The 25,357-nt window shown below is 36.7% G+C and overlaps 2 protein-coding genes across 2 annotated transcripts in view; both read right to left on the bottom strand.

Moving 5' to 3' along the window:
• Nucleotides 1–11,605, bottom strand: part of ell (elongation factor RNA polymerase II) — a 39,075-nt gene extending 27,470 nt beyond the window's left edge. Inside the window, exon 1 of the mRNA XM_056256372.1 lies at nucleotides 11,395–11,605. Coding sequence (XP_056112347.1) covers nucleotides 11,395–11,529 — 135 coding nt within the window. The 5' untranslated portion in view covers nucleotides 11,530–11,605. The remainder of the gene's footprint in view (nucleotides 1–11,394) is intronic.
• Nucleotides 11,606–12,845: 1,240 nt separating this feature from the next.
• fkbp8 (FKBP prolyl isomerase 8) lies at nucleotides 12,846–23,688 on the bottom strand. Its single transcript, XM_056256374.1, has 8 exons — nucleotides 23,380–23,688; nucleotides 23,038–23,207; nucleotides 22,257–22,345; nucleotides 17,239–17,459; nucleotides 16,979–17,151; nucleotides 16,694–16,771; nucleotides 14,871–15,005; nucleotides 12,846–13,831 (listed from the first exon to the last, which is right to left on the bottom strand). Exons 1-8 carry the CDS (start codon nucleotides 23,648–23,650, stop codon nucleotides 13,745–13,747), a joined length of 1,224 nt encoding a protein of 407 aa, XP_056112349.1. The 5' UTR covers nucleotides 23,651–23,688; the 3' UTR covers nucleotides 12,846–13,744.
• Between the last annotated feature and the right edge of the window lie 1,669 nt (nucleotides 23,689–25,357).

Below are 25,357 nucleotides of genomic sequence, written 5' to 3'. Positions count from 1 at the left end.
CATGAGGGTGAGTAAATTTCATTTTTGGGGTGAACTATTATTCCTTTTAAACTACCTGTGAAGCACCAGGCTTGGAACCAGTTAGATAAGACTATCACTTGAGACAACAAATCGATAGCAGTGACCTGTGGAACTGCAAGAAAAGTGCAAACTAAGAGGAAAGTAAAGACTCTGCTGTTTGTGCTTCCCCTCCAGTGTCACTCAAGCCATTACGTTGGTCGATAACACCGGACATCATTATGTCCCTTTAATGACTGTTTCTGCAGGCTCCTGACCGAAGACATCTCTACAGGCTACTCTCCAGAGGACAGCCAGGGACTCAGAGGAACGTAATGTAGAAATTCACACGGCCAACCCCTGATCCAAGAACAACCTCTGAATTACTTCAACTATTGGCACCTTAAGACTGTGCCAAGGCTCCAACTTCCTTTTGATGGCAAATCGAGTCCAATTTGATTCTCTCTTCACCATCATGTCAATTTGATAGCAAAGGGACTAATCTAAACACCTTGTAAATAAAATCATTGTTTAGACTATGCACCGGAATTTCAGCAACTGAAAATATTCAGCCGAATATTGTGGCCAAAATAGTTTTGGTGGGACAAAATTGGCCAAAATACTGTCTGATGTCAATGGTTTCGGCCCTTGATAACTACTTCATCTGAAAAAGAAACTTAACATTTCTCTGCTGTTGAGTTTGTGCGCATTTCATGGAGTTGAACTGAAATGCTAGTGTTCGGCTTGTTACCGAAGAACTTAGCTAAGACTGGTCGATCACCTTTAAACCCGACACCCTAAACAGATTTAAATTACCAATAGTTTTTAGTTTTTGGTAAAATAAATAAATAATTGGTGCATCACTAGTTTATACATTTACATACTAAAGAATTGACTTGCTCGGCTATATCTACATTAATCCGGATACATTTGAAACCGGCGTTTACATTCCAAAACACTCCGCCCACACTAGCATTTTCAGGCGTTTTCCACAAGTTTCTCATCTACACTGAAACGTTGAAAAAAGCTAAATTCACCTTACTGCACATGCGTAAACCCTCACAAAAGCTTACTGAGATGACACAGATGGAAAAATAAATAATAAAGTTATCACACAATTATTCTGGAAGGATCTTTTATTTAGCAAAATATCTCCGCATTCACTGAGATTCGCGTCCAGGTCGCACTCGGTCACCATATGTTCGAAAACAACTGCTCATGTACTGGACAGCAAATGAGAGTAAATTGTCTGTCATCTTTGCAGGACTGTGATATGAAAAGTGTGTAAAGTAACATTTTAGCAACTGTGAGAAAGTGAATAGCACATAACCGTATAAACTAGGGGTGGGCGATATGAGCAAAAATTCATATCACAATATTTTTCACTGACCAGACGATAGATATTATATTGCGACATGAGAGAAAAAAAAAATTGGAATTACGTTTTAGTACACCCAAGTTAAATTACAGGCAAAAAATGTATTTTAACCCTATATAATTAGAAAAAAGTGAGGGATTTCATTGGACATTGTCCTGAAAAATCTTTTTTGGGTGCATTCATACACGTTCATACGTAGTATAAACATGAATATCTATTGGTACGATACGAGTCACATGACTAAATATGCGTCATCATTTTTCAAATACCTTCGTTTTGACAGTGCACATTACAACGTGAAAATAGCGTTTTCAAATGTATCCACTTTGGAGAGCATTTTCAAAAAGCTTTTCTACTCCAGACAAATTGTATTGTAATATTTCAAAAAGGACATTAACACAAGCCAGAGATCGGACACCCTGAAAACAGACGCAAAGAGAACGTAGACGCACCAGCGGAGCAAATATTGAACCAATAACAGCAAGCTCAAAAATGTTCAAAATATAAGACAAATATAAATATTGAATTAGGGGTGGGGGGTTTATACAAATGCATCTCTGACGGGAACTGACTGTCTTCAAAAAGTTTCGAAGGCCTTTTCTTTTCCTCTTATCTCAGTATAAAGTAGTGTTTATAAGCGCAGCGCTGCTTTGTGTACAGCGGTACTCAAAGAAATCGCTCCAAAATAAATTTGCTTAAAGAAAAAAAAATTAATCAGCAAATGGTATCGGCCAATTTGCTTGTAAAATCGGAATTGGCCATGAAAAACCACGATCGCCGCATCACTAATGACGACATAACTTAGTGACTTAGTAAAACTTAAGCTCCATGTCCCTCATGTCATCCAAACCCATATGACTTCCTTACATTGTGAACTCTCATTTTAAAGAGACTCTGAAAACTATTGTTGCTTTCTGTGTGACAACTCTTTGTTGGATAAGACAAAATATTTGGACTCAGTTACAACAAACAGGAAAAGCAACAGTGTGATGAAATTAACCAAGATGCCACAACATTTCCCTATATTGACATTCAAACAACAGGCCAGGGCGGCCCAGTAAAATGGCTGACCCATTTATTTGCAGAGCCAAGTCATTCTGATTATCCCTGTTTTTCTCTCCATCAAGCATCAAAAACCCAGCTCTCATCCTTATACAGTATTCATAAGATGTGACAGACACAATCTGCTTTTTTCCACAGGTAACTAAGATGTAGACGACACGTGACGCAATCATGCCATCACTGGCAGGTGCGAAAAATGGTTCCTTGCGATCAGAATTTGCCTGAATTAAAGGCGTCCTATTATGCTTCACACTAACTAAAGTTGAAAAAGTGGAAATGTTGCTGTAAAAAAAAAAAAGAAAAAAAGACTTGCAAGGTGACAAAGCTCAAAGTCCACTATGAAGGGAGGTATTTCATTAAACAGAATCCACTTTCCAAGACCTACAACAAATGGCTCGTTTGGACTAGTCTACAACGCGATTTTTCCGGATCTTATCGGGTCATAAGCAGTGATGGGAATAACGGCGTTATAAATAACGCCGTTACTAACGGCATTACTTTTTCCAGTAACGAGTAATCTAATTGATTACTCTTCTCATCTTAATAACGCCGTTCCCGTTACTGCCAAAAAATGCGGCGCGTTACTATAACTGATGAAGCTGGGGATTTTTTTTTTTCATCAGACCAACTAGATCTCTGAGCGAGAGGCAAATACTTTTTTTACTGTTCTTCCTTGGTTAGTGGGCAGAGCACGAGACAAGCGCATAAATGCTGACGACTGAGGTAGAGTAAAATGTCATTGTAAGCCAATCAGAGGTAGAGTTGGGCGGGTGTTCGAAAGCACGCATAGTAGTGATGGGCATTCGGCTCTTTTGACTCAGCTCACTGAAAAGAGCCGGCTCTTTTGGCTCACAAACGGCTCTTTAAATGACTTTGACTATAATATTTAATTTTTTTTTACATAATTATTTAATTTCTATAGGCTAAATTTGTAAAAATAGAGTCGGCTCTTCAGATATGCGAGCCAGCTCCCGACGTTCACCTAAAAGAGCCGGCTCTTAGAGTCGCCTCATTCGCGAACGACCCATCAAAAGCTCATTCGCGAACGAGTCGATCCATCATCACTAACGGCTAACGCTCATGAATTGCGAACGACCCATCATAACGCATAGTCGGACAGGACAGGACACACAATGAACAACACAAACAAGCCAGTCAGTCAACGAGAGACAGGTATGGCGACGAGCTTAACAAGCTTAATTTAATTTTGCCCAGTTGTGGCCTGTTGAGGGGCAATAAATATCAAAAGTTCCAAAACATCTATTGTGTTATTTGCATTGATCCACTATATAAACATAATATCTACATGGCATTTGATTGGAGGCTAGTCTCACTTTGTCCCACAGCAACATTTTTTTTTTTTTGATGTGTGTACAATGTTTCATGTTTCTGTTAATAATGTATTGTATTAAGTGTCCATTTCATTATAATATTCAGATTTATCATAAATAATTGAACATGCACATGTATTGTAAGTTCCGTTAAAGAGGGGTAGAGGTGGGGTCACATTTGAGCATTTAAAATTTAATTTTACTTGAAAGTAACGCAATAGTTACTTTCTTAAGTAACTAGTTACTTTTAAAATTTGTAACTGAGTAACTAATTTAGTTACTTTTTGGAAGTAGTAACTAGTAACTGTAACTAATTACTTTTTAAAAGTAACTTGCCCAACACTGGTCATAAGGTTACTCATCCCATGGCCTGGTTGGGCTGTGCTAGAGAAGACAGTGTTGTTGTCGTCATGTCAGAGAGACACTTTTTTCCACCCCGTTTCCAAAACTCATTTGTTTGACTTTCCTAAGCCTGACGAGAGAGGTAAAAAATTATTTATCACAGCACAAACATTATAGTACACCCCAAAACCAAATAATAGGATATTAATAGGGCATAATAGGACCCTTTTAAAGGGATACTCCACTTTTTTGGAAATAGGCTCATTTTACAACTCCCCCAGAGTTAAACTGTTGAGTTTTACCGTTTTTGAATCCATTCAGCCGATCTCCGGTTCTGGCGGTACCACTTTTAGCATAGCTTAGCATACATCATTGGAGTGGACAAGACCATTAGCATTTCTAAAAAAAAAATGACCAAAGAGTTTCGATATTTTTCCTATTTAAAACTTGACTCTTCTGTAGTTACATCGTGCACTAAGACCGACGGAAAATGTAAAGTTGCGATTTTCTAGGCTGATATGGCTAGAAACTATACTCTCATTCCTGCGTAATAATCAAGAAACTTTACTGCCGTACCATGAGTGCAGCAGGCGTAATGATATGACGCAGCGCCTGAAAATAGTTCCGTTGTGTTGACGGAAGGTAGCCTATTTTCAGGCGCTGCGTCATATTACGCCTGCTGCTCTCATGGTACGGCAGTGAAGTTTCTTGATGTTTTCTGTGTTGACACAAATCTTGAGGGATGTCCTTGCTGCCGGGATAATCACACAACGCGTGCACATCCGATAATGACACGTCCAATTCGCGAACTAATGACTCCTTTGAACCGATTCATTTTAATGAATGGTTAAAACAACTGATATTTCCAGTCCTTCCGTTACTGATCGGATCAGTCAGAGTAAATGGAGTAAAAAAATAGGGAGAGTAAAACGAAATATTTTTTGGAAATAATTATATATTAGTATTGCATATATTTTATTAAATATACAATTAATACATTTCTTTTGTACAGAACTAGTTTCATAGGCACCACCACAAAAATATTATTTTAATGTGTGTAAATTGTGTAATGTGTGTAAATAAAAGTAAAAATGGAAAATAATAGACCAGAAATATAATGACAAAAATGTTTAAATATAGCCTATATATAAATGAATGTATATGTGACACAAAAAGGCTGTTTATTATTTTGGCCAGTAAAAAATATGCTTGGCTGGTGGATTTTCTCATCTACCACGACTACCAGTACCCGTGGCAGGTGAGCCAAAAAGTTAATTTCGGACCCTGGAGCCTAGACATGAACGAGACCTCAAATCATGTAACTTAATGAGGACACATGAGCTATTACTTTTCTAAAGGCTGGGACACACCAAGCCGAAGGTCGGCCGTCAGGCAATGCCGGGCTGTTTTTGAGCATTGGTTGGCTTCGTTTTTTCGGCCATTGTTTTTTTTTGGGACGATTCAGCATGCTGAATCTGCGTTAGGCCGTCGGTGAGAGAACTCTGACCGGGTGTCCAGCATAGCGAACGAGTCAGTGCACGACAATAAAAGTGATGAAAGCGAGAATTCGAATGCAGACCATTTTCATAATATAATAAGCCAACTGGAATGGAGTAATTAGCATGATTGATATAATAAAAAAAAAGACCAAAACAGACTATTGACACCAGCCGATATAGACAGATATTTATAAGACAAAGCCACAGAATGCACGTTCTAGTTGACAAATCACCTTCAGTCCCTTTAGTGCGTTCAAGCGGAGCTTTTTGACCGAAACGCAGCTGATGAGAGGCGACAACAGTCAGCTTTCATCGTCACTAGTTCTTTGACGCCGGCTTGGTGTGTCCTGGGCTTAAAGGTGCTCTAAGCAATGTCACGCGTTTTTTAGGCCAAAACATTTTTTGTCACATACAGCAAACATCTCCTGACTTACCGCTGGCTGCCTGTCCCCTGAACACACTGTAAAGAAACGCGATCTCTGTAGACAGCCCAGGCGGAGGAGAGAGGGTCTAGCTAGCCTCCGTTTTGTTTGACAATAGTTTGAATGTCAAGAAGTGACGTCACGCAGGATCGCTTAGAGAACCTTTAAGAGGTAAAAATTATGATTTTCACTAAAAATGCACACACATTAAATATTCATATAATTGTCTGAATAATTAAAAAAAAATCTATATATTAATTCCCATAAACAATTGTTTAAATTAACTATAAATTAATCGTGAACCATAACCTCTGATTTCAAAGCAGTGGTGCTACTAAGCTATCAGGGTACTTAACCTACACAAAATAGGTGTAATTTTAAAGGGGTCATCAGCTGCAGAATTCACTTTCATATGGTGTTTGCATATAAATCTGTCTTTGCAGTGTGAGGACAACCACCATACAATAAAAAAATCCATTCACTTTTTTTAATCCTCAAAGTCTAAACAAATCTCAATCAAGCCGTTTGGATTTTCTGAGCAATATGATGTCATATTGCTCATGCTCTGCCCACGACCACTGACGGACTGTCCCGTATTAGCATATATCCGCCGCAGACATTTGTATACCGCCCACCAAGGCAGGTTGCCTAGGCAGCACTTTATGTGTCTTGTGTGACACACCCCCCATGGAAGAGAGGGGTGAGGTGAGCAGTTGCTCATTATCATTTAAAGAGACACGCACCGAAACGAGTCGCTGTGAACAAAGCGGTTTTTGAGGTAAAAAGGGTGTTGTTTTACACAACCATTGAGGAATGTTAATCAATGTATGTAACAAACTTTACATGAACACCCTAAAGAATCACACCAACTTGTGGAAAATGGGCATCCAATGACCTCTTTAAAGCTTAGCCATACAGTGATTATAGGGAATATGACCATCACGTATAACAAGTGCTTTTAAATTTGCTGACATATTAGAATTGCTCTATTTTCATAGCGTGAAAAAAATAACTGCTTTACATGAAAATGTGATCTGTAAAATCACAGTACATAACAGATAGCCTTGTGTCATATCATTGAAAAGGCTTAGCAGAATACAAGCATATTTGTTTTAGTTAAAGTCCAAACTATACCAGTTATGTTTATGAAAAAGTGCCACGGTCAGTCTTGATTTACCACACGCCATAGAATAGGAGCGCACAGCAGAAACAGAGCTGGAAGATCATCACTCATCAACCAGGATCTTATTACTTGTTTATTCTATGTAGTTTTATTGTGCCCTTTACACAAGTAGTTCTTATGTACAGTAAAATAACTTGGTTTTTTTTGGAACCTTAGTTAATTATGGTTCAAAATGAACGGCTAGCCCACCTAATGCATTGCATGGCTTGAAGACATTAGGTGTGTTCGACTTAAAGCAGCGCTGTGCAGACTGACCGGTGTATTGCTCGCGGTACTTTGATGTTATACACTGGTCGGTCTGTGTGTCTGTATGTGCGTCACACGTGTATATGTATATATATATATATATATATATATATATATATATATATATATATATATATATGGCTGGGTATTGACACAAATTTCACAATTCGATTCGATTTACAACCTTGCAATTCGATTCATCAATATTGATTATTTTGGATATCAGGTACAATACATAGCAAATTTTCTTGAGGAAAACGAATCTCTTAACTAATGCTGAAACTATGGGAGTCAGTTGTAGCCTACTAGGCTTCATTAGCCTACTATAATATTGAAGGTAAAAATTTACTGATTTGTATACAAACACTTAAATTACACATTTATTTTTATAATAAAGTTATATGAAATAAACATTTAAATCGTGGCAGTCATAAAAACTAGCCAGATTTATTCAAACATGCATTAAATATTGAAGAACATTAAAAATGATAATGAATATGTGATATGGTGCATTTATTCAGCAAAATGCTCCTCTCTAGAGTTAATTTTTCTAGCTGACTATCGAGTCCATGGTCACTGGATATGGTTTTTCTGAGGTAAATGTGGCGTTACATGAGATTGTTTACAAGTGGTTTTACTGACGTCTTTCCACGGTTAAAACACTGAGCGATTCCATGATGTGACATGATACGGATTTCGATAAGTTGTACTTATCTTTTGACACACTTTCAGATGGTATTATTAAGGCGGAAGAGAAGATCATGTGCTGCTGCTTCTCTTAATCTGCGCCAGAGCGATCTCACGCCACAGCGCCAAAAACGGTATTTATGTTTTTGAATTTCGTAAGAAAATGGACGTAATTTCAAATCTGAGACTTCGTTTCATATCAATAGTAACAAAGCAAAGATTATTGCGATTTATTGGATGGGATGCACGCTACAATGTTCCATTTATTCATCAACTGAAAACAGGATGACTAGCCTAATCGATTCTTGGGATTTAAGTATCGATATCGGTTCGTAAAAATGAGAATCCATTAAAATAGAGAAATCAATATTTTTTACCCAGCCCTAATAGGCGACAGCCCTATTCAAGTTATTGTTCTGTTACAGCATACAAATTATATATAAAATTTGTATGCTGTAAACAACAGAACAATAACTTGAATTATTATTTAAGGCTACACATTTAGAGGTTCACATTAACTTAATTTTTTTTATATATTATTCATAACAGTCCATTTGGAAAAGGTTATGCTGTCAATTAGCAGACAGGATTTGTAGGGTTTGTGAAATCCAGTTTGTACTTATATACAACGTCAAAGTATGAGCACGTTACACAACACCTGTCACGTGAGTAGCCAACATGTTTCAAAACACGAGACGAAGGATATAACAGATGAATTTATTAAACTACTTTTAAGAACTTTGCAACATTTCAAATCAACAAGCTCTTCAGAAGACAGTGGAGTCCAACACATTTAAATGTGTGACCGCTATAAAAAAATTAATATTAGAAAAAATAAAATAACCATCTAGACAAAAATGCCCCAAGCAATAAAAGCTAAAGTACATATGCAAATATACCAAACGAAGACTATCCTACTCTAAACTTACAAGTAGCATTTATGCACTCAGCTTGAAAGCTAAAAATACTCGAGCAAAGCTTCAGCCTCCCTCACAGTGTCACATGTAGCCAGTCGACTTGAGTTTCACATATCACATCTAAAGAATACGCCATATTAATCACTGCATAAGAGAGCAACACTTAAACCAGACTTAGATAAGCTGACATTCACTATTTTATCCAATTGTTACAGACGGCTTGGGTGTAGGCCGAAAGTTGTAATTTTATTCCTGTAATCCAATTTACTGACATCATCAGAAGTGTGACTCAACTTCCACTCTAATTTGAATACGGAGAGTCTTGGCCTTTGTTGAATTTTTGGATCGAGTTGCATTTGCTTTATTATACCAAACATGAACCGCGCGACACGAGGGTCTCCTCAGATCTGAAACAGCGCAGACAAATCAATGCATTTTATTAACAAATATCATCCACCTGACCAACCTGTTGTATCTGCAACTGTTCACGATCCTTTCATCCAAAAGGTGAGAACCCAAACCAAGTCATTCAACTCAAAACATTTGCTTTTCAGATCAGTGGACACTCAACTGGGCTTTTCGAAGATGTGGCAACCATGATTACACTCATTCATGATAGATTCCAATGGCATTAACAAATCACAAATCTCAAAGACACAGATTCACTGCTTTGCAATGTGGAAAACAGCGTCTAACTAAAACTGCACGCTACAATGTTCCATTTATTCATCAACTGAAAACAGGATGACTAGCCTAATCGATTCTTGGGATTTAAGTATCGATATCGGTTCGTAAAAATGAGAATCCATTAAAATAGAGAAATCAATATTTTTTACCCAGCCCTAATAGGCGACAGCCCTATTCAAGTTATTGTTCTGTTACAGCATACAAATTATATATAAAATTTGTATGCTGTAAACAACAGAACAATAACTTGAATTATTATTTAAGGCTACACATTTAGAGGTTCACATTAACTTAATTTTTTTTATATATTATTCATAACAGTCCATTTCAAATCAATGCATTTTATTAACAAATATCATCCACCTGACCAACCTGTTGTATCTGCAACTGTTCACGATCCTTTCATCCAAAAGGTGAGAACCCAAACCAAGTCATTCAACTCAAAACATTTGCTTTTCAGATCAGTGGACACTCAACTGGGCTTTTCGAAGATGTGGCAACCATGATTACACTCATTCATGATAGATTCCAATGGCATTAACAAATCACAAATCTCAAAGACACAGATTCACTGCTTTGCAATGTGGAAAACAGCGTCTAACTAAAACTGGTGAGTTCAAATTACACTTAAAACTGCTGAATACAAATTAATAGCAGGGCTGGTTTAAAATAGAAACAATTGCTTCGGGCTCATAGGCTGAAAGCAGCATCTTTCATATCTTATCCAAACTTCTACAGCTTACATTAAGCACTAGTTTCTGGTTTAAACTAGGACTTTTATTTTCAACAAACAAATGTTATCAAGGCAACATCATACGTTCAGTTAAACCCTGGATGCCTTGCACTACTTTATCTTTTTGTTGTTGTTGAGTAGATAAGCTTGTTGTAAAAATGGCCAACACACATTAAAAACAAGATCAATTAAATTAAAAATGAATAGGAATTAACGGGTTTAATCCCACTGTGACAAATGTCTATTTTATTAGAAAATTGACTAATGAACTAAAATATGAAGACTGATTTTTATACATATAAATAAATCAGACTGAACCAGTACATTTCGTATTAAGTTACATTTAAGATTTCATTATTGAAAAATAAAAAAAGGGCCAAATAAAAACAAAAAAAAAGTTTAAATCAGTGGTTCTCAACCTTTTGGATTCCTTTTTCATGATCTTTAACTTATCAATTAAGTCATCTTGTGGTCCCTTGCTGGGCCCCTGGTTGAGAGCCAACATAACTAGAAAAAAAATGTCTATTCATTTTTGGAATTTCCATGGCTTTCCCAGACCTGGAAATAGCAATTCTACAATTCTCAGACATTTCCAGGTTTTTCAGTTGCTTTAAACCAAACTAGGCTGTCTGACACCAGACCAACACACATATAACAAGTTATATATTTTTTTAATTACCTGCTGTGGGTTTAATTAATGGTTTCGTTAGTGTAGGAAGTGCTTAATAAGAAAGGCAACGACAGCAAATGACAGTTCGCTACAGCAAAGTTCCTGGTCGCTTTAAGGGGAATTTGTTCAGCTGAGAGGGTGATTTGCTGTCAGGCAGAGAAATAACTGTCGCCTGCTGCTCACTGTTAGCCTGTTAGCAATGTTTATCCAGCCTCGCGTTGCGGTCGACGCGCGTCTTACCTTGTTGCTCTGGTAGTCTTCAAATGCTCGCAGCGCGCTGTCAGTCAGCTTGACGTGATAGACGGAGATGTTGCTGCCATTGCTCACTCTTCCACAGGACAGTCCGTAGCACTGCTCCTCCTTTAACGCCGCCATCTTGCTCGCATTTCCCACCACGCTCACGCGCCTCTGCCGTGAACGCAACAAGCAGCTCGAGTGAGGGAAGGGTATGGATTATTCATGAGGCGTGAATTACGTACAGGCGGGAGGGGGCGTGGCTTCGGGGTAATCATAAGAGGGATGGCCAGTGATGGGAAGTCTGGCTCATTTCCGCGATTCGGTTCTTTCGAGCAAACGATTCGAAAACGGTTCTGCTGTTTTTTTTACGTCATCACTGATATATCACTAGCTCTAAAAACGCAACACATTTGTATCTGTTTATCTTTTCGTCGCGTTTGTTTTGTTGTTTCCATGTCTGTCTGTATTGCCTTGTGCTTTGATATTTTGTACGGTTTAATAAAAAAAAAAAAAACAAGCTCTAAAAACCACAGGAACTGCTGTTAATAACAATTGCGTTTTATTATTAAGGGCGTTCATAGTGTCTCGATACAGATTTTTCCTGGGATTAAGACTTTTTTAGATCTTGTTTAGATCCTAAATATAATTTGCATAATAGGCTACACAAAACTGAAATGAATTTACATTTCTGAGTTGAAAAGTCGCTGTTATGCACGGTAATTAAACAGACAAGACATAAACATAATTTAAGCATAGTTGGCGTTGTAACATCATTTTTACTTTTTAGCTATTATAGTACTTTGAGTGAGTGGATTTGAGTAAGAATTATTGACTCGAGATCCACTTAGACCGATTCAGTCCAATTAATGAACGAATCATTGCGAAACGTTTCACTGAAAAGATCCGACTCGAACGAAAAATTCTTTCATGCACTGGACATCGCTAGAAATGACAGATGAATGGCGTCATTAGAAAGAGCTTTGAAGCACTATTTTGTCCTTATTTTCCGAATATGTATCAACAATAAGACAAACGTATATGTTTAGCAATTTTAATTTGACCATGTTTGGCAGTGTTTTTGTATACTGGAAAACTCTTGGTTGGGGGTGGGGGAAGGTTTTGGATTGAACGCTTCTCACTCAGAATTGCGTCAGAAAAACGTCAATGTCTGGAAAAAAACCCCCATGAATAGGGAATGCCCCACATGACTACAACGAAAGGGATGAGGATGTTATGCACTTTAAATACATTCTCCATTTCATCGGAACGCACGTGTGAAATAGAATGTTCATTAACGTTCACATCGAATCCATACGTCATACATGTGTATTATAGTAGTTAGTTAATAATACAGCGCGTGCTAATAACCATTGTATTGTTATTATATTATTGTTCACTTTTGTTACCTTTCAACCAAAAATATTTTCAGCAGATGCAAATCTAGAATTCATAGAAACATTTTCAAGAAATCACTTTATTTTCAACCATATGAACAGAGAGTGCAAAAGTATTTTAGGATTTACAAAACAACTTTAAGGGGAATGCTGGAAGTTACCAATACTACAAAAAAATTGGAATGGGAACTGAGACAATCAGCGTAAGGATCAATGAAAAAAATTATGACAACACATAAATATCCTAAATAAATAATTCAAATTAAATGCACAGAATTCTTGTAGAAGCTTAAAAATATAAACCGAAAAGGTCCGTATGACCTTCTTTGCAGTGTTTGGTCACAAAAATATGGAAACATTATTGAGAATCAGACAGTTGATTTTACTTCTTTAACAGGGATATTTTGGAGCCTATAAATGGGAAGAAAGTGTGAAAACGTACCACATCAGTGCAAGGACTATTAAAATAGTGTTGTCTTTCTTTTGCATCAGAAGCTAAAGATACCTGTAGATACTGCAAAAGAAAAGGCATACAATCATATTCTTGAATGTTCAAGACTGTTCACAGGCAAGTTTCAGTTCACCAAAATAAGATTACGGAACTTCACAAAAAAATGTTTGTAGTCTGGAGTTCTAAAGCAAAACACAACTGTGTCCAACAACCTGAAGAGCATCATTCTGTACAGCAATACATTTATTTATTATAACTAGGATCCTTTCTGTACATAAATAGGAATAATATAATATCTCTCATTTCTATTTCTTCCCAGCTGATCTTTCATGCATTGAAAGTAAAAAGTGAACCATTTAAAACCTCTAAAGCACGATGGAGGGCAACAGAAATTACAACCAGTTCACTTTCAATTATATTTTATAAAAGGTCAGTAAGGTGTTTTGAGGGCTTGGCATGCTCAAAGTCTTGAGCACCACGTCATCCATCATGTCACAGTAAATTTCGGTTAATTTCTAGCTGCGATGACAACCGACAAAGCTACACCTCCAATCGCGACGGCGGTAGCCCCAAAAAGCCACTTCCAGCTGAGACTCTGTAAAAAGATAAATACTTGATTAAAAGAAATATTTATTACAAAATAAAAATGGTCATTATTTACTCACCATGTGGTTTTAAACCTGTTTATTTTACTCTCCCTTCTCAAGTCATTTGAAAGCGTTGTGTGATGAACAAATCAAAATTGAATATTTTATTCGCTGATCATTTTCTGCTCCAGTGAGGTTTGAGTCATTGAGGTAAACTGGAGAATCAGATTAATTCGATTCGTCAATAAAATATTCAGGCCGATTTGTGAACCGGATTAGCAAGATAACTGAAAATAAACACCTCAAATGAATTATTTGTACGGAGCCCCTAATAGGACAAGGTGAAAGGAAAAAATTTAGTTGGGATTAGATTAGATTAAATGTATATTTTATACATTTTTCATTCTCTCACAAATCTTTTGCATTCCCCCCGCTAAACTGTAATAGAAATAATAAGATTGGAGGGAAAACGATTTCAAAGCTTTTGCGAGAGAACTTAATTTCTCTGGGGAACGCAACACTTTTTCAAGAGAACGCAAAGTTTCTCTAAATAACGCCATACTTTTGCTATTGAACGCAACGTTTCTCTGGGGAAAGCAACACTTTTGCAAGAGAATGCAAAGTTCTTGGGGAAATGCAATACTTTTGCGAGGACACAAAAGTGTTGTGAGCAAACGCAAAAGCATTTAAACATAATTTTCCCTCCCATCTCATTTATTTCAATTAGGAGCTGGCAAATTAATTCATAAATCTGACTAATCTGTTTATACTCACTCACAATCTCAATGATCCATTCAAGTTTATAAAATTTCCCTTCCATGCTCAATGTTAAGAATAGCCACGTACAAGTTTGGAACAACATGAGGGTGATAAAATAATGGCCGATTTTTTTTATATATATAAACTATCCCTTTAAGGCATGAACGTGCACTTTGTCATTTGTAAACTCCACTTCCTGTTGAGAGTAAACATATGCGACATCATAACAAAATCAACAAACAGTGCATAGTGTTAAATAGTTTAAATAGGGGCAGTTCATGCTCTCACCCATGAGGACTTGGCACGGTGCTTCTGCACACTGGCGTTTGACGGGTTGCCCAGCATCTTTTTATACATGGCCTGTTCGGCTCCTTTCTCCTCAGAGTGTTTCTTCACAAGCTTCGACAGCTCAGCGTGGATGGTCTGCCGAGGAAAGGACAGAGAGAATGAATAGTGTGTGTGTGGGGGTATCGCCAGGCTGATGGAACTTGCTCACTGCAGCACACCAACACATTTGGGCGGTACGCAAATGATTAAACATGACAATGCTGTTGGAGATTGAGTAAAAGCCTACACAAAAGACAAGAGATAAACCAATTCAAGATTAAAACCGCATTCATATGCTTCCAAAAATCAGCTGCAATGCCACAGAAGACAAAAGCAGAAGTGAAAACATCTTGTACTGAAGAAACGTCCCTTTATATGGATGGGTCACACACATTTGCATTATCAGTTTGCTCTTATATGACCTTTTAATTGGCCATGGCTGAGTGAAGAGGTTTAGATCTACTCCAATGACTGTGCAGGCAATATATGCGAATGCAATTTTGAAAAACAGAATAGGTTCTTAAATTTGTTATATTCAGTTTATAGACTATTAGTTTACCAAATAATTAGGAGTCATCACTCCAAATGTAAGGTGATTCGTTTACAAATGGATTCTCTTCAAGTGAATCTGAATCGACTGGTTTAAAAAAAAAAAAAAAATTGTTTTAAAGAATGATTCATTTGCAAACGAAATCGTTCAATTCCCTGATGCACACTTAAAAATTGGCATTATGCTAAAGAAACACTGCTAAATCAAAGCAGTAACCTACAAACATCAAAACGACAGTTCAAAACATGACGTTAAACAATTATTGCTAATTAGCAAGGACTGTGAATGGCACCTAAAATGTAGACTTTCAGGAGCCGCCCAAGTCAAATAAACCACGACAGCCTACCAATTAGTTTAATTAGTGCTAAAGTTGAATTACTGGCTAATGACTAAAACAAGTAGGGTAAAGGCAAACTGACGAGATGGGATCAGAGTGGATTAAGGAATTCTGTTTTGTAAAGGCCAGTCACATGAGAAGAGAGGGGTGTAAATGTGCAGACGTAGGTGGCTTGGCAGTGGCAGGCTGGTCATACAGCAGAAAGCCGTGGCAGTCAGGAGCTGTCAGATGGTGGGACACAGGGAACCTCATCCGTCCGCCTGTGTAAGCAGAGCAGGCCAACACTGCTTTAGATATGGCAAGTGTGCAGAGGGACCCGGTTATTTATAGACACGGAAAGAAATGCGATCCTAGGAGTTTTTGAACACTCTGTACTGTGTGCAGACAGGCTATATTTGGGGTCTGTGGTTCCATCTGCAGGTTATAATGAGAAATGCACGTTTCTGGACCTGTTAAACAAGTACCGGTTGTTCTCAACAGATTCCAATTTTCAATAAAACACTATTTACCAGAATATATTCAATGAAAAATTAAATGAAATAAACAAAAATCGTAAAATAAAATAGTAGTTCTCAACAGATACCAATTTTAATAGCACAATTTATGATATGTATAAAATACAGAAAAAAAAGTTAGATAAAATAAAACAGAAAAAAAAGAAAAGAAAAAAGATGTAATATAAAAATACAATAAAATAAGATATAAAATATAATATTTCTCAAAAGATACAAATTTCCAATAAAAACTATTTCTTTCAATGAATAAGATAAGATTTAAAAAAAAAAAAAAAAAAAAAATTAAACAAACAAATAACATTAAATAAAATATAAAATAAAACTATTATCAACTGCGATAGATTTAGTGAAATCGGTTCTGTTAAATTGTCCCTTGTGTTACCTTGTTACTTGGCTCCAACTTCAAGGCCCTTTTCAGTGTTTTAATGGCTTCAGCAAACTTGCCCTGCAGAGCCAGTACCTGCACACACAAACACATGTCACATGTCAGCACTTTTTAATCTCAACACATCTCAAGCTGTTCTTTTTTTCCCCTCTGCCGTGGCCAGAAACCTGAATGGAACCAAACGACCGAACAACTCGCTTTCGCTGTGTCCAAAACCAGGAGTGCATTACTATTTAATGAGAGTGAGTGAAAATGATACGCATCTGAACCCAGGAAACCAACCTTGCCTTTGCGGAACAGGGCTTTGACATTGTCTGGCTGGTGCGCCAGGACGGAGACGCAGGAGCGCAGTGCGGCTTCATAGTGGTCTAGCTTGAGTTGAGCAGCGGCCATATTGTTGAGACATCTCACCTTCATGTCCAAAAGTTCTTCCTCTTCTTGTTGAGTGATATCCACTAAAAGATACCAAATGATTGCAGACGTAACCATGAAATGATGTATTTAGAAATAAACTAAATGAATCATGAATGAAGCAGTATCACCTCTGAAACTGGCTTCAGTTATCTGTAGTGCGATTCCATATGAGTTGACGGCAAAGGCGTAGTCGGCGCGCTGGTAGTGGACGTTTCCTCGCTCTCGCTTTCTGTTGGCCAAACTGATTCTCTCCGAGGGCGGCATGAGCTCCAGGTCTGGGGCGTCATCTGCCGACAACAGCTGCACCTCCAGGATGAGATCAGCATCAGGAGGCACGGCAGGAGTAGAGCTGACGGAACAGAGGAACGCAGAGGATGTTCAACGTGAAGAATATTGCCACGATGTCACATACAGTAGCAATCAAAATTATTCAACCCCCTTGACCTGCAAGACATTTTGCTGCTAAAAACAAACTTTTATGAAAATAAGGCATCAGTAAACTATTATAGAAAGTTTATTAATACACATTTGAGTGATTCTGAGAACGTTAAGTTGATGAGAAATAAAAAAATAAAAAAATCGAATTGGCTCTAAATTATTCAACCCGAATCGAATTGGTTCAAAATTATTCAACCCCCAAAAGTCTAGTTTTGTGCAGAATCTTTTATTCTTTATAACCTCCAATAAACTCTTCTAAGTGCTTAGAAGCTTCTGTCACCTCTACTGCAATCGTGGCCCATTCCTCGCTTGGAAAAGCTTCCAGTTCACTGATAATCTTTGGTTTTCATGTTACAACTGCTTTCCTCAAATATTTTCAATCAGATTTAAATCTGAAGACAGCACAGGCCAAGCTAAAGTAGATTTGGATGCATACTTCGGGATGGCTGTCCTGCAGGGAAGTCCATTGCTCATCAAGCTTCAGTCTCTGCACTGAAGGCATCACCATCTTTTCCAAACTGGCTTGATACTTCAAAGAATTCAAGATGTCCTTCATACAGTCAAGATTTCCACTTCCTGCAACACCAAACCGCCCCCATAACAAGACTTAACCGCTTTCATGTTTGACCATGAGTTCTTCTGCTCATAAGTTCCAGTTTGGTCACATCTCTCCATAAAACATTCTTCCAGAACTCCACAGGTCTATCCAAATGCATTTTAGGATATTCAAGTCGGCCTTTTATGTTCTTCTAGGTCAAGAGTGGCATTCAGCAAGATGTCCCAACATGAAGGTCATGCTTGTCTAGTGTTCTTCTTCTACTCTGCATTGAACTGTTTTTTTCATCAGCTCTTCTTGCAAGTCTTTGGCAGTAAATTGAGGGTTTTTCTCATTTGCTCTGATCAAACATTTTATTCCCCTTAACACAAATGAAGATATTTTTGATTAAATCTGAGAGGTGGATCACTGCTAAATAGGCTTCCTAAGGGAGTGAAACTTGACGGCCCAGAAAGTCATTAAAGAAAATGTTTAAATATTCCATGTGCCTACAGTGGCTCAACTATAAGTTTATCAAGCGACGAGTTTATCATGCGTTCAGGAAATCTCTTGAACTCTCGTCTCAGGCCCACAAGGAAGTAAAGGAATAGTCGAATAAAGTCGTTATTTATGGGGTTTTTTCGCACAAAAAGTATTCTCGTCGCTTGATAAACTTATAGTTGAGCCACTGTAGGCACATGGACTATTTAAACATTTTCTTTAATGACTTTCTGGGCCGTCAAGTTTCACTCCCTTAGGAAGCCTATTTAGCAGTGATCCACCTCTCAGATTTAATCAGAAAATATCTTCATTTGTGTTCCGAAGATGAACGAAGGTCTTACGGGGTTGGTACAGCATGAGGGTGAGTAATTAATGACTTAATTTTCATTTTTGGGTGAACTAACCCTTTAAAGGGGTCATATAATGCCATTTTTGTACAAGCTAATATGATTCTTTAGGGTCTAAATTAAAAGTTTGTAATATACTTTAATTAAAAATTCTCATTAGTATTGTAAGAAAACACTTATTTTACCTGGTCAAAAACAGCTCTGTTTTCAGCACGCCGTTTCAGTGCATATGACTTTAAATGATAATGAGCTTTGCTCACCCCGCCTCTCTGTTCTGCGCATACACCGTTTGTAACACAATAACACAATAACCATAACGCGTTGTTCATTACAAACGTGGGATTATGAATTATATTGAGAACGTTGTACATAGAAAACATGCTGTAAAGTACCCTGAGTGTAAACCGACGCATTCATTGTGAAGCGTGCAGCTAGCGATTTGCAAAGATTAATAAATATTAATATAAAGATTAATAAAACGTTACACTCACTTTAGTTCTTCTGAAGGTTCAGCAGGAACACGAATAGGTTCCGATCCTTTATTCAGGTGCAGCTTCTCAGCAAAACCAGCTTTACACTGATCCTCGTTTATAAAGCAGTCCACTGAGAAATTATGCGGCAAACATGAGAGCATTGACGTTGCTCGTGGGGAATATTCCCTTCGAAAACAAACTCAGCCACTGCGTCTTCAGCGGTTCGGATTTAGGAACATTAAAATGACTGCTGTGTTCGTTATTACACCCAAGAACAGAACACCACAATCGCTTAGGCGCCATTCTGCTCATAGACAGTGCTCCAGCATATCAACAATGACCGCGCCGGTCCGCGCGGACTATGATTGACAGGACGAGCGAGGGCGGGTCTGTGTTAAATCACTGCTGTCAATCAACAATCACGGGAGGGGCGTCCGTTTTATTGACGTCACAAAAACGAACGGCTCAATTTGAGGCAGGGGAAAACATATAAGGAGATTAAAACAAAAACACTGGATGGATTTGTATCATTATATGATGGTTGTGTACAGGCACTGCCAACACACATTTCAGTACAATCAACTTGTAAAAGTGCATGTACCATTATATGACCCCTTTAATGATATTGTGATTTTTCTTTAACACCCTCAAAGGTTTTCTGGTACAACAAATTGTAAACTTATGTTATGAATAAGTCTGCCAGCTGTGTCTCTAGGAACGTTTAGTGTTTTGGAAATCTTGTAGTCATAGACTTTGTAATGAAATAAAACAATTTGTTCTATAGCTTTTGTGAGAGCTCTTCTGACTTGGCCATATTTGCTACTCAACTTTAGCACATCCACGGGCTAAATGCATGTACAACAGCACAAGCTAATTCAGTTTTGTTATAGTTTCCAAAGGCTTAATTGAGTTTTTACACAATTTTGTACCATACCATACAAATAAGTGACTTAAAAACAGCAGCGTTGAATAGGGGTTGAATAATTATGACCAATGTTCCCTCTAAGCCGCGCACTTCTGAAGCGGCGGCCGCGCAGAAAAGAATAAAATGCCACACAGAGGACTGACGCGAAATGTGTGGGGAAATCCATTTGATTGTAGTTTAAGTGAGAAATAATTGCAGTGCTCTGGTCAACCGCTATAGAGTGAAAACAGGTGAATGCAGTTTACAGGTTTCATAGAAAGAGAACGATGTGAGCGCGTGTGATTGGCAGTGAGTCGTGTGTGCGGACCAAATAGCTCAATACGAGAGGCAACGAGAAACGCATAGACATGTAAAATAAAATCACATCATAATGTTTTAAAGAAGAGTGGTTTGATTAAAGTGGTGGAAATAACGGTTGATGGACACAGAACGGTAACAATTACACACCCACCCGCGTGCAAATTCAAAATACATCATTAGTTTAAATAGATGTTTTTGTGTGTGGGGGAGTTTCAGGGATGGTTCGATTATAAAAGAGTTCACATTCACTTTTCTTGAAAATATTTAGCCATTAGATCTATTTAAATGCTTCAGTTTGTTTTCATATTATAATAATATAATATGTAAACAAATTGAAGCATTTTAAACTGATATATTATATCACTTCAAATACTTCAATTCGGGTTTTTTTATTTATATTATATTAGGCCTATATTTTATTATATTATGAGCCTAAATAAAGAATCTCACAAGGGTATTGTTTAGGTTATAATTAGGCCTATATTTTATTATATTATAAGCCTAAATAAAGAATCTCACAAGGGTATTGTTTAGGTTATAATTAGGCCTATATTTTATTATATTATAAGCCTAAATAAAGAATCTCACAAGGGTATTGTTTAGGTTATAATTAGGCCTATATTTTATTATATTATAAGCCTAAATAAAGAATCTCACAAGGGTATTGTTTAGGGCTCCTTGCCATTAAAAAGTTTGAAACCCCCTGCTAAAGAAAATATTGGAAATTCATAAGCAATGAATAAACAATCATTTAACTTTGATGGTTTAATGCTTCCTGTACACAATTTTGAGATTGTATTGAATTTAAAGATTGACTGTACAAAAACACTTTATGGTTTTCCCAAACCATCTCGGTGTAACAGCTTACTTTTCTTTCATACTATATTTTATTATTGTAAAGAATTGAACTGTCCTGCAGAAGATTTTGTAAATAATTTTTCATAGGATTTCTTGGTAAAGACTGTACAGTTAACAGCACTGTAAAAAAAAAAAATATCAGGTAACCTAAAATGTGCTTCATTTCGTGATTTCTTAATTAACTGCTTGTTTTTCGAAAATATGATTTAATACCAATGAGTTACATCAAGGGTCAAATAAAACAGAAATGGCACACTCAAGTTAAAAGTTACAACTGAATGTTGAAACCATTGTGTTTCTACGTATGCTGTACAGGTCAGGTATAAAGAATATTTTTGCTCAGGTGGCGAAAAATGTCCGCCCAATAGAAAAAAGTTTTGCTCAGCAAGAAAAAAAAATAGAGGGAACATTGATTATGACATAGCTGTATTAGAAAAAAATCCTACAACTCAAAAGCATTACGTTATATATTGACATTATCACTTTTAATTTGCCATTCAATTATTATAGATGCAAAAAAAAAAAAAGTAAACTCTGTATCTTTAGAAAAGCTTACATTTGTAAATTGTTAGGTCTCCAGGGGGTGAATAATTTTGATCACAACTGTATACATAAACTGTTACCGTTTCTGAAAAGTCTCTTATGCTCACGAAGGCTGCATTTAAAAGTATTTCTTTTATTATACAAATATTAAACAATCATTTTAAACATTACAATTTTATATCACATAAAAAATAAAAAATAAATATATATATATATAGAATCTAACCTGCCAAGGGCACCATACGTGTATTTAGCACCCGCTTCAATCAAAGCCTTTTCGCCCATTTCCATCAGCTGTACAGTGAGATCCAGACCCTAATTAAACAGGAACAACAACATATGTTTTTAATCATTTTAATCATCATAACTGAGGGCCCTATACATATAAGAAAATGTATAATATTATAATACAGGTCATATTTAAAAAATATACACTACCGTTCAAAAGTTTGGGGTCGGTACGATTTTAAATACTTTTAAAAGAATTCTCTTCTGCTAACCATGGCTGCGCTTATTTGATTAAAAATACAACAAAAATCAGTTATAGTATTAAATATTATTCCAGTGTAAATCAGCTGTTTTCTTTGTGAATATATAGTAAAGTGTAATTTATTCCTGTGATCAAAGCTGAATTTTCAGCATCACCAGTGTCAGTGTCTTCAGTGTCAAATGATCCTTCACAAATCAGTATAATATGAGGATTTGATGCTCAAGAAACATTTATTATTATTATCAATGTTGAAACAGTTGTTGGTCTGTCAGTTGTACAGTTTTTTTTTATTAGGATTCTTTGATGAATAGGAAGTTCAAAAGAACAGCATTTGTTTGAAATAGAATCTTTTGTAACATTATAAATGTCTTTACTGTCCTTGATAAATAAAAGTATTGATTTCTTTCCTCCAAAAAATAAAAATAAAATTCTCACTGACCCCAAACTTTTGAACGGTAGTGTATACTAAACAATTTTCTAAAAATTAAATATATAATATAATATAATACAATAATACCTGGAGGACATCCCCATCACCAAGAGTAAAAGATAAGTTTGGCAGCTCTTCTACCACAGTTCCATCAGTAAGACTGGTTTTAAGATGAATCGTGACATTTTGGCCTCTCTGGGGTCTGCTGTCTGGACCAGCTCCGGGTTCCAGAACTTTCTTTCTAAGCTGCCCATTTCCTGTGCGTTTAGAAAGAAAATGTTATAAAAATCACCATCAAACTTCACTCCACCATCTTATCATGAATATGCTGTGAAAAATGTGCTTAACTACACCATCGGTCTGGATATTTGCCCATTATAGTGTTCATCTCCATTAACTGATGAATTATTGCTGCCAAAATAAACGTACCTAAAACATCCAGCCACTCTTCCGGTTCTGCAGAAGGGGTTTGATCGGCAAACGCGTCTGCTTTTGTAGCGTCTTTAGTCGGATTGTTTTTCTTCTTTCCTGCACCTGCGTCTTCTAAAGGCGGGAGGTCGTCATCCCCTTCCTCTTCCACATCTTCCAACATTTCAAAGTCTTCACCACTATCGAGCAGCGAGGCACGTCCAGATTTCTTACCCGACGGCGCCACCTCCTGGTTATCAGCCGAGCCTTTCACAACCTCACCGTCGGCCATCTGGACTCACGTTCTACAGGAGAAAAATAGCAAGTTTCCTTAATGTAAATGTTTAGCAGAATATCCGAGCTGCTCTTTTCATTATAATGAAAGTGAATGGTGACCAAAACAATCAAGCTCCAAAAAAAGACAAAAAAACAGCATCGTTTCAATTTACTTTTGAATGTCCAAGAGCAGATTTGAAGTTTGGACATTCAACTAAACATCTCCTTATGTGTTTCACAGTTAAACATGTTTCCTCCCACCTATTGTTTAGCATACACAGTACACACGTTTTTTTTTTTAACGAAAATCTTCAGAGAAAAGGTCAACCCGTGACCTTACACATACAGTGAAAACCTAAAAGAATCAGCACACATTCACCGCCGACAATCTCTGTAAATAATAAACCAACTGCGGTTGAGCTTTAACCACCAATTTCACAAGCATTTCTACTTGTGCATAATATTATATAAGCTTTATTATTGTTTTTTAACATAAAAAATGTTGTGTTTATAAGTGTTTATCATACTCCCATTGGCATTCAGCAAGATATTGTCGAAGAAACTGCATACCTAGGTTGAATTTTTGGGAACAAATATTGTTTATATCACTTCCAATTCTATCAAAGTAACTCCAGAAACAAAAAGACTAATTAATTATTTGTCCTTTCAAATGAATAAATGATCATATAGAATACAAATCACTTTCAAAACATTTACAAATAAAATGTAAAAATTATAACAGGCTAATTGAACCCTTATAAAAAAATACTGTGGAATGATTAGAGTATTTACATTTCATTCATTGTATTAATGGAATACTCCAAATACTCGCCACATGAAAAAACAAACAAAAAAACATGGTATTACCATTGTACTTTTTGGAAAAGAAACCCTACTTATCATTGGATACTAATAATATAATCCAATAAACATTTGGTGAAATGAAATGATATATTAATGTGCAACTGAGAAGTGTGAATAGGCTAATTACACCCTTATAAAAAATACTGTGGTGGAACTATTGTACTAACAAATAATTACCTCATTGACAATCCATGGTATTTATATGATACTCCAAGTACTCGTCATAATACTATGGTACACGAGCAAAAAAACAACAACACGGTAATACCATAGTCATTTTTGAAGAAATCGTAATTGTTGTAGCATGAGCTAAAACTTTATTATTAAAAATATATCAATCTAAACACAATTTATAATTTAATGTGCATCTTATAAGTGTGAATGTCCTGTTGTAATTAGAATGAAATTTATTCCTGCAATTTAAGACAGCAATAAACGTTTATTTAATAAGCTCTTAGCGGTTTTGTGTTTAATTATGAATGGGAGAGCATGCATTCATAAAATATAAATTTTAAAGCAGCAATTATTTGCAGAAATTACAGCTTTTCCAGAACATTCCAGCAACTTTGATAAAGGGCTCGCGCTCTGCAAGCGCCACAACTCAAGTGTTACGTACAATGAGAAGACACAACTTTCGTTTAAAGGTTTATGTGCAGTAATATGTTTTGAAAGTGTGGTGAACATGAAAAGAGATGAGCATACTTACTTGCTTGGAGCTGCGCAGCAACTACTTTGACAACAAACAAGATCAATCTGTGCAACTTCCGGGTAAAGGTTAACGGTCAATTCCGACAAGTACAAAATAAAAGTCATATAGTCAAGGTCGCTGCAATGACTGCAGGGGACTTTTATATTAAAT

The sequence above is a fragment of the Rhinichthys klamathensis genome, unplaced genomic scaffold, assembly GCF_029890125.1.
Source record: "Rhinichthys klamathensis goyatoka isolate OS25496 unplaced genomic scaffold, OSU_Roscu_1.1 h1tg000127l_1, whole genome shotgun sequence".
Classification (NCBI taxonomy): Eukaryota; Metazoa; Chordata; class Actinopteri; order Cypriniformes; family Leuciscidae; genus Rhinichthys; species Rhinichthys klamathensis.
The sequence above is the reverse complement of the archived record's forward strand: the minus strand, read 5'-3'. Positions and strand labels throughout refer to the sequence as shown.

Coding starts and splice junctions, on each gene's coding strand:
- fkbp8 (XM_056256374.1), bottom strand. CDS start 23,650: ATGGCCGACGGTGAGGTTGTGAAAGGCTCGGCTGATAACCAGGAGGTG. Junction 23,208..23,379: donor AGAGTGGCTGGATGTTTTAG/GTACGTTTATTT, acceptor CTAAACGCACAG/GAAATGGGCAGCTTAGAAAG. Junction 22,346..23,037: donor GTGATGGGGATGTCCTCCAG/GTATTATTGTAT, acceptor CTGTTTAATTAG/GGTCTGGATCTCACTGTACA.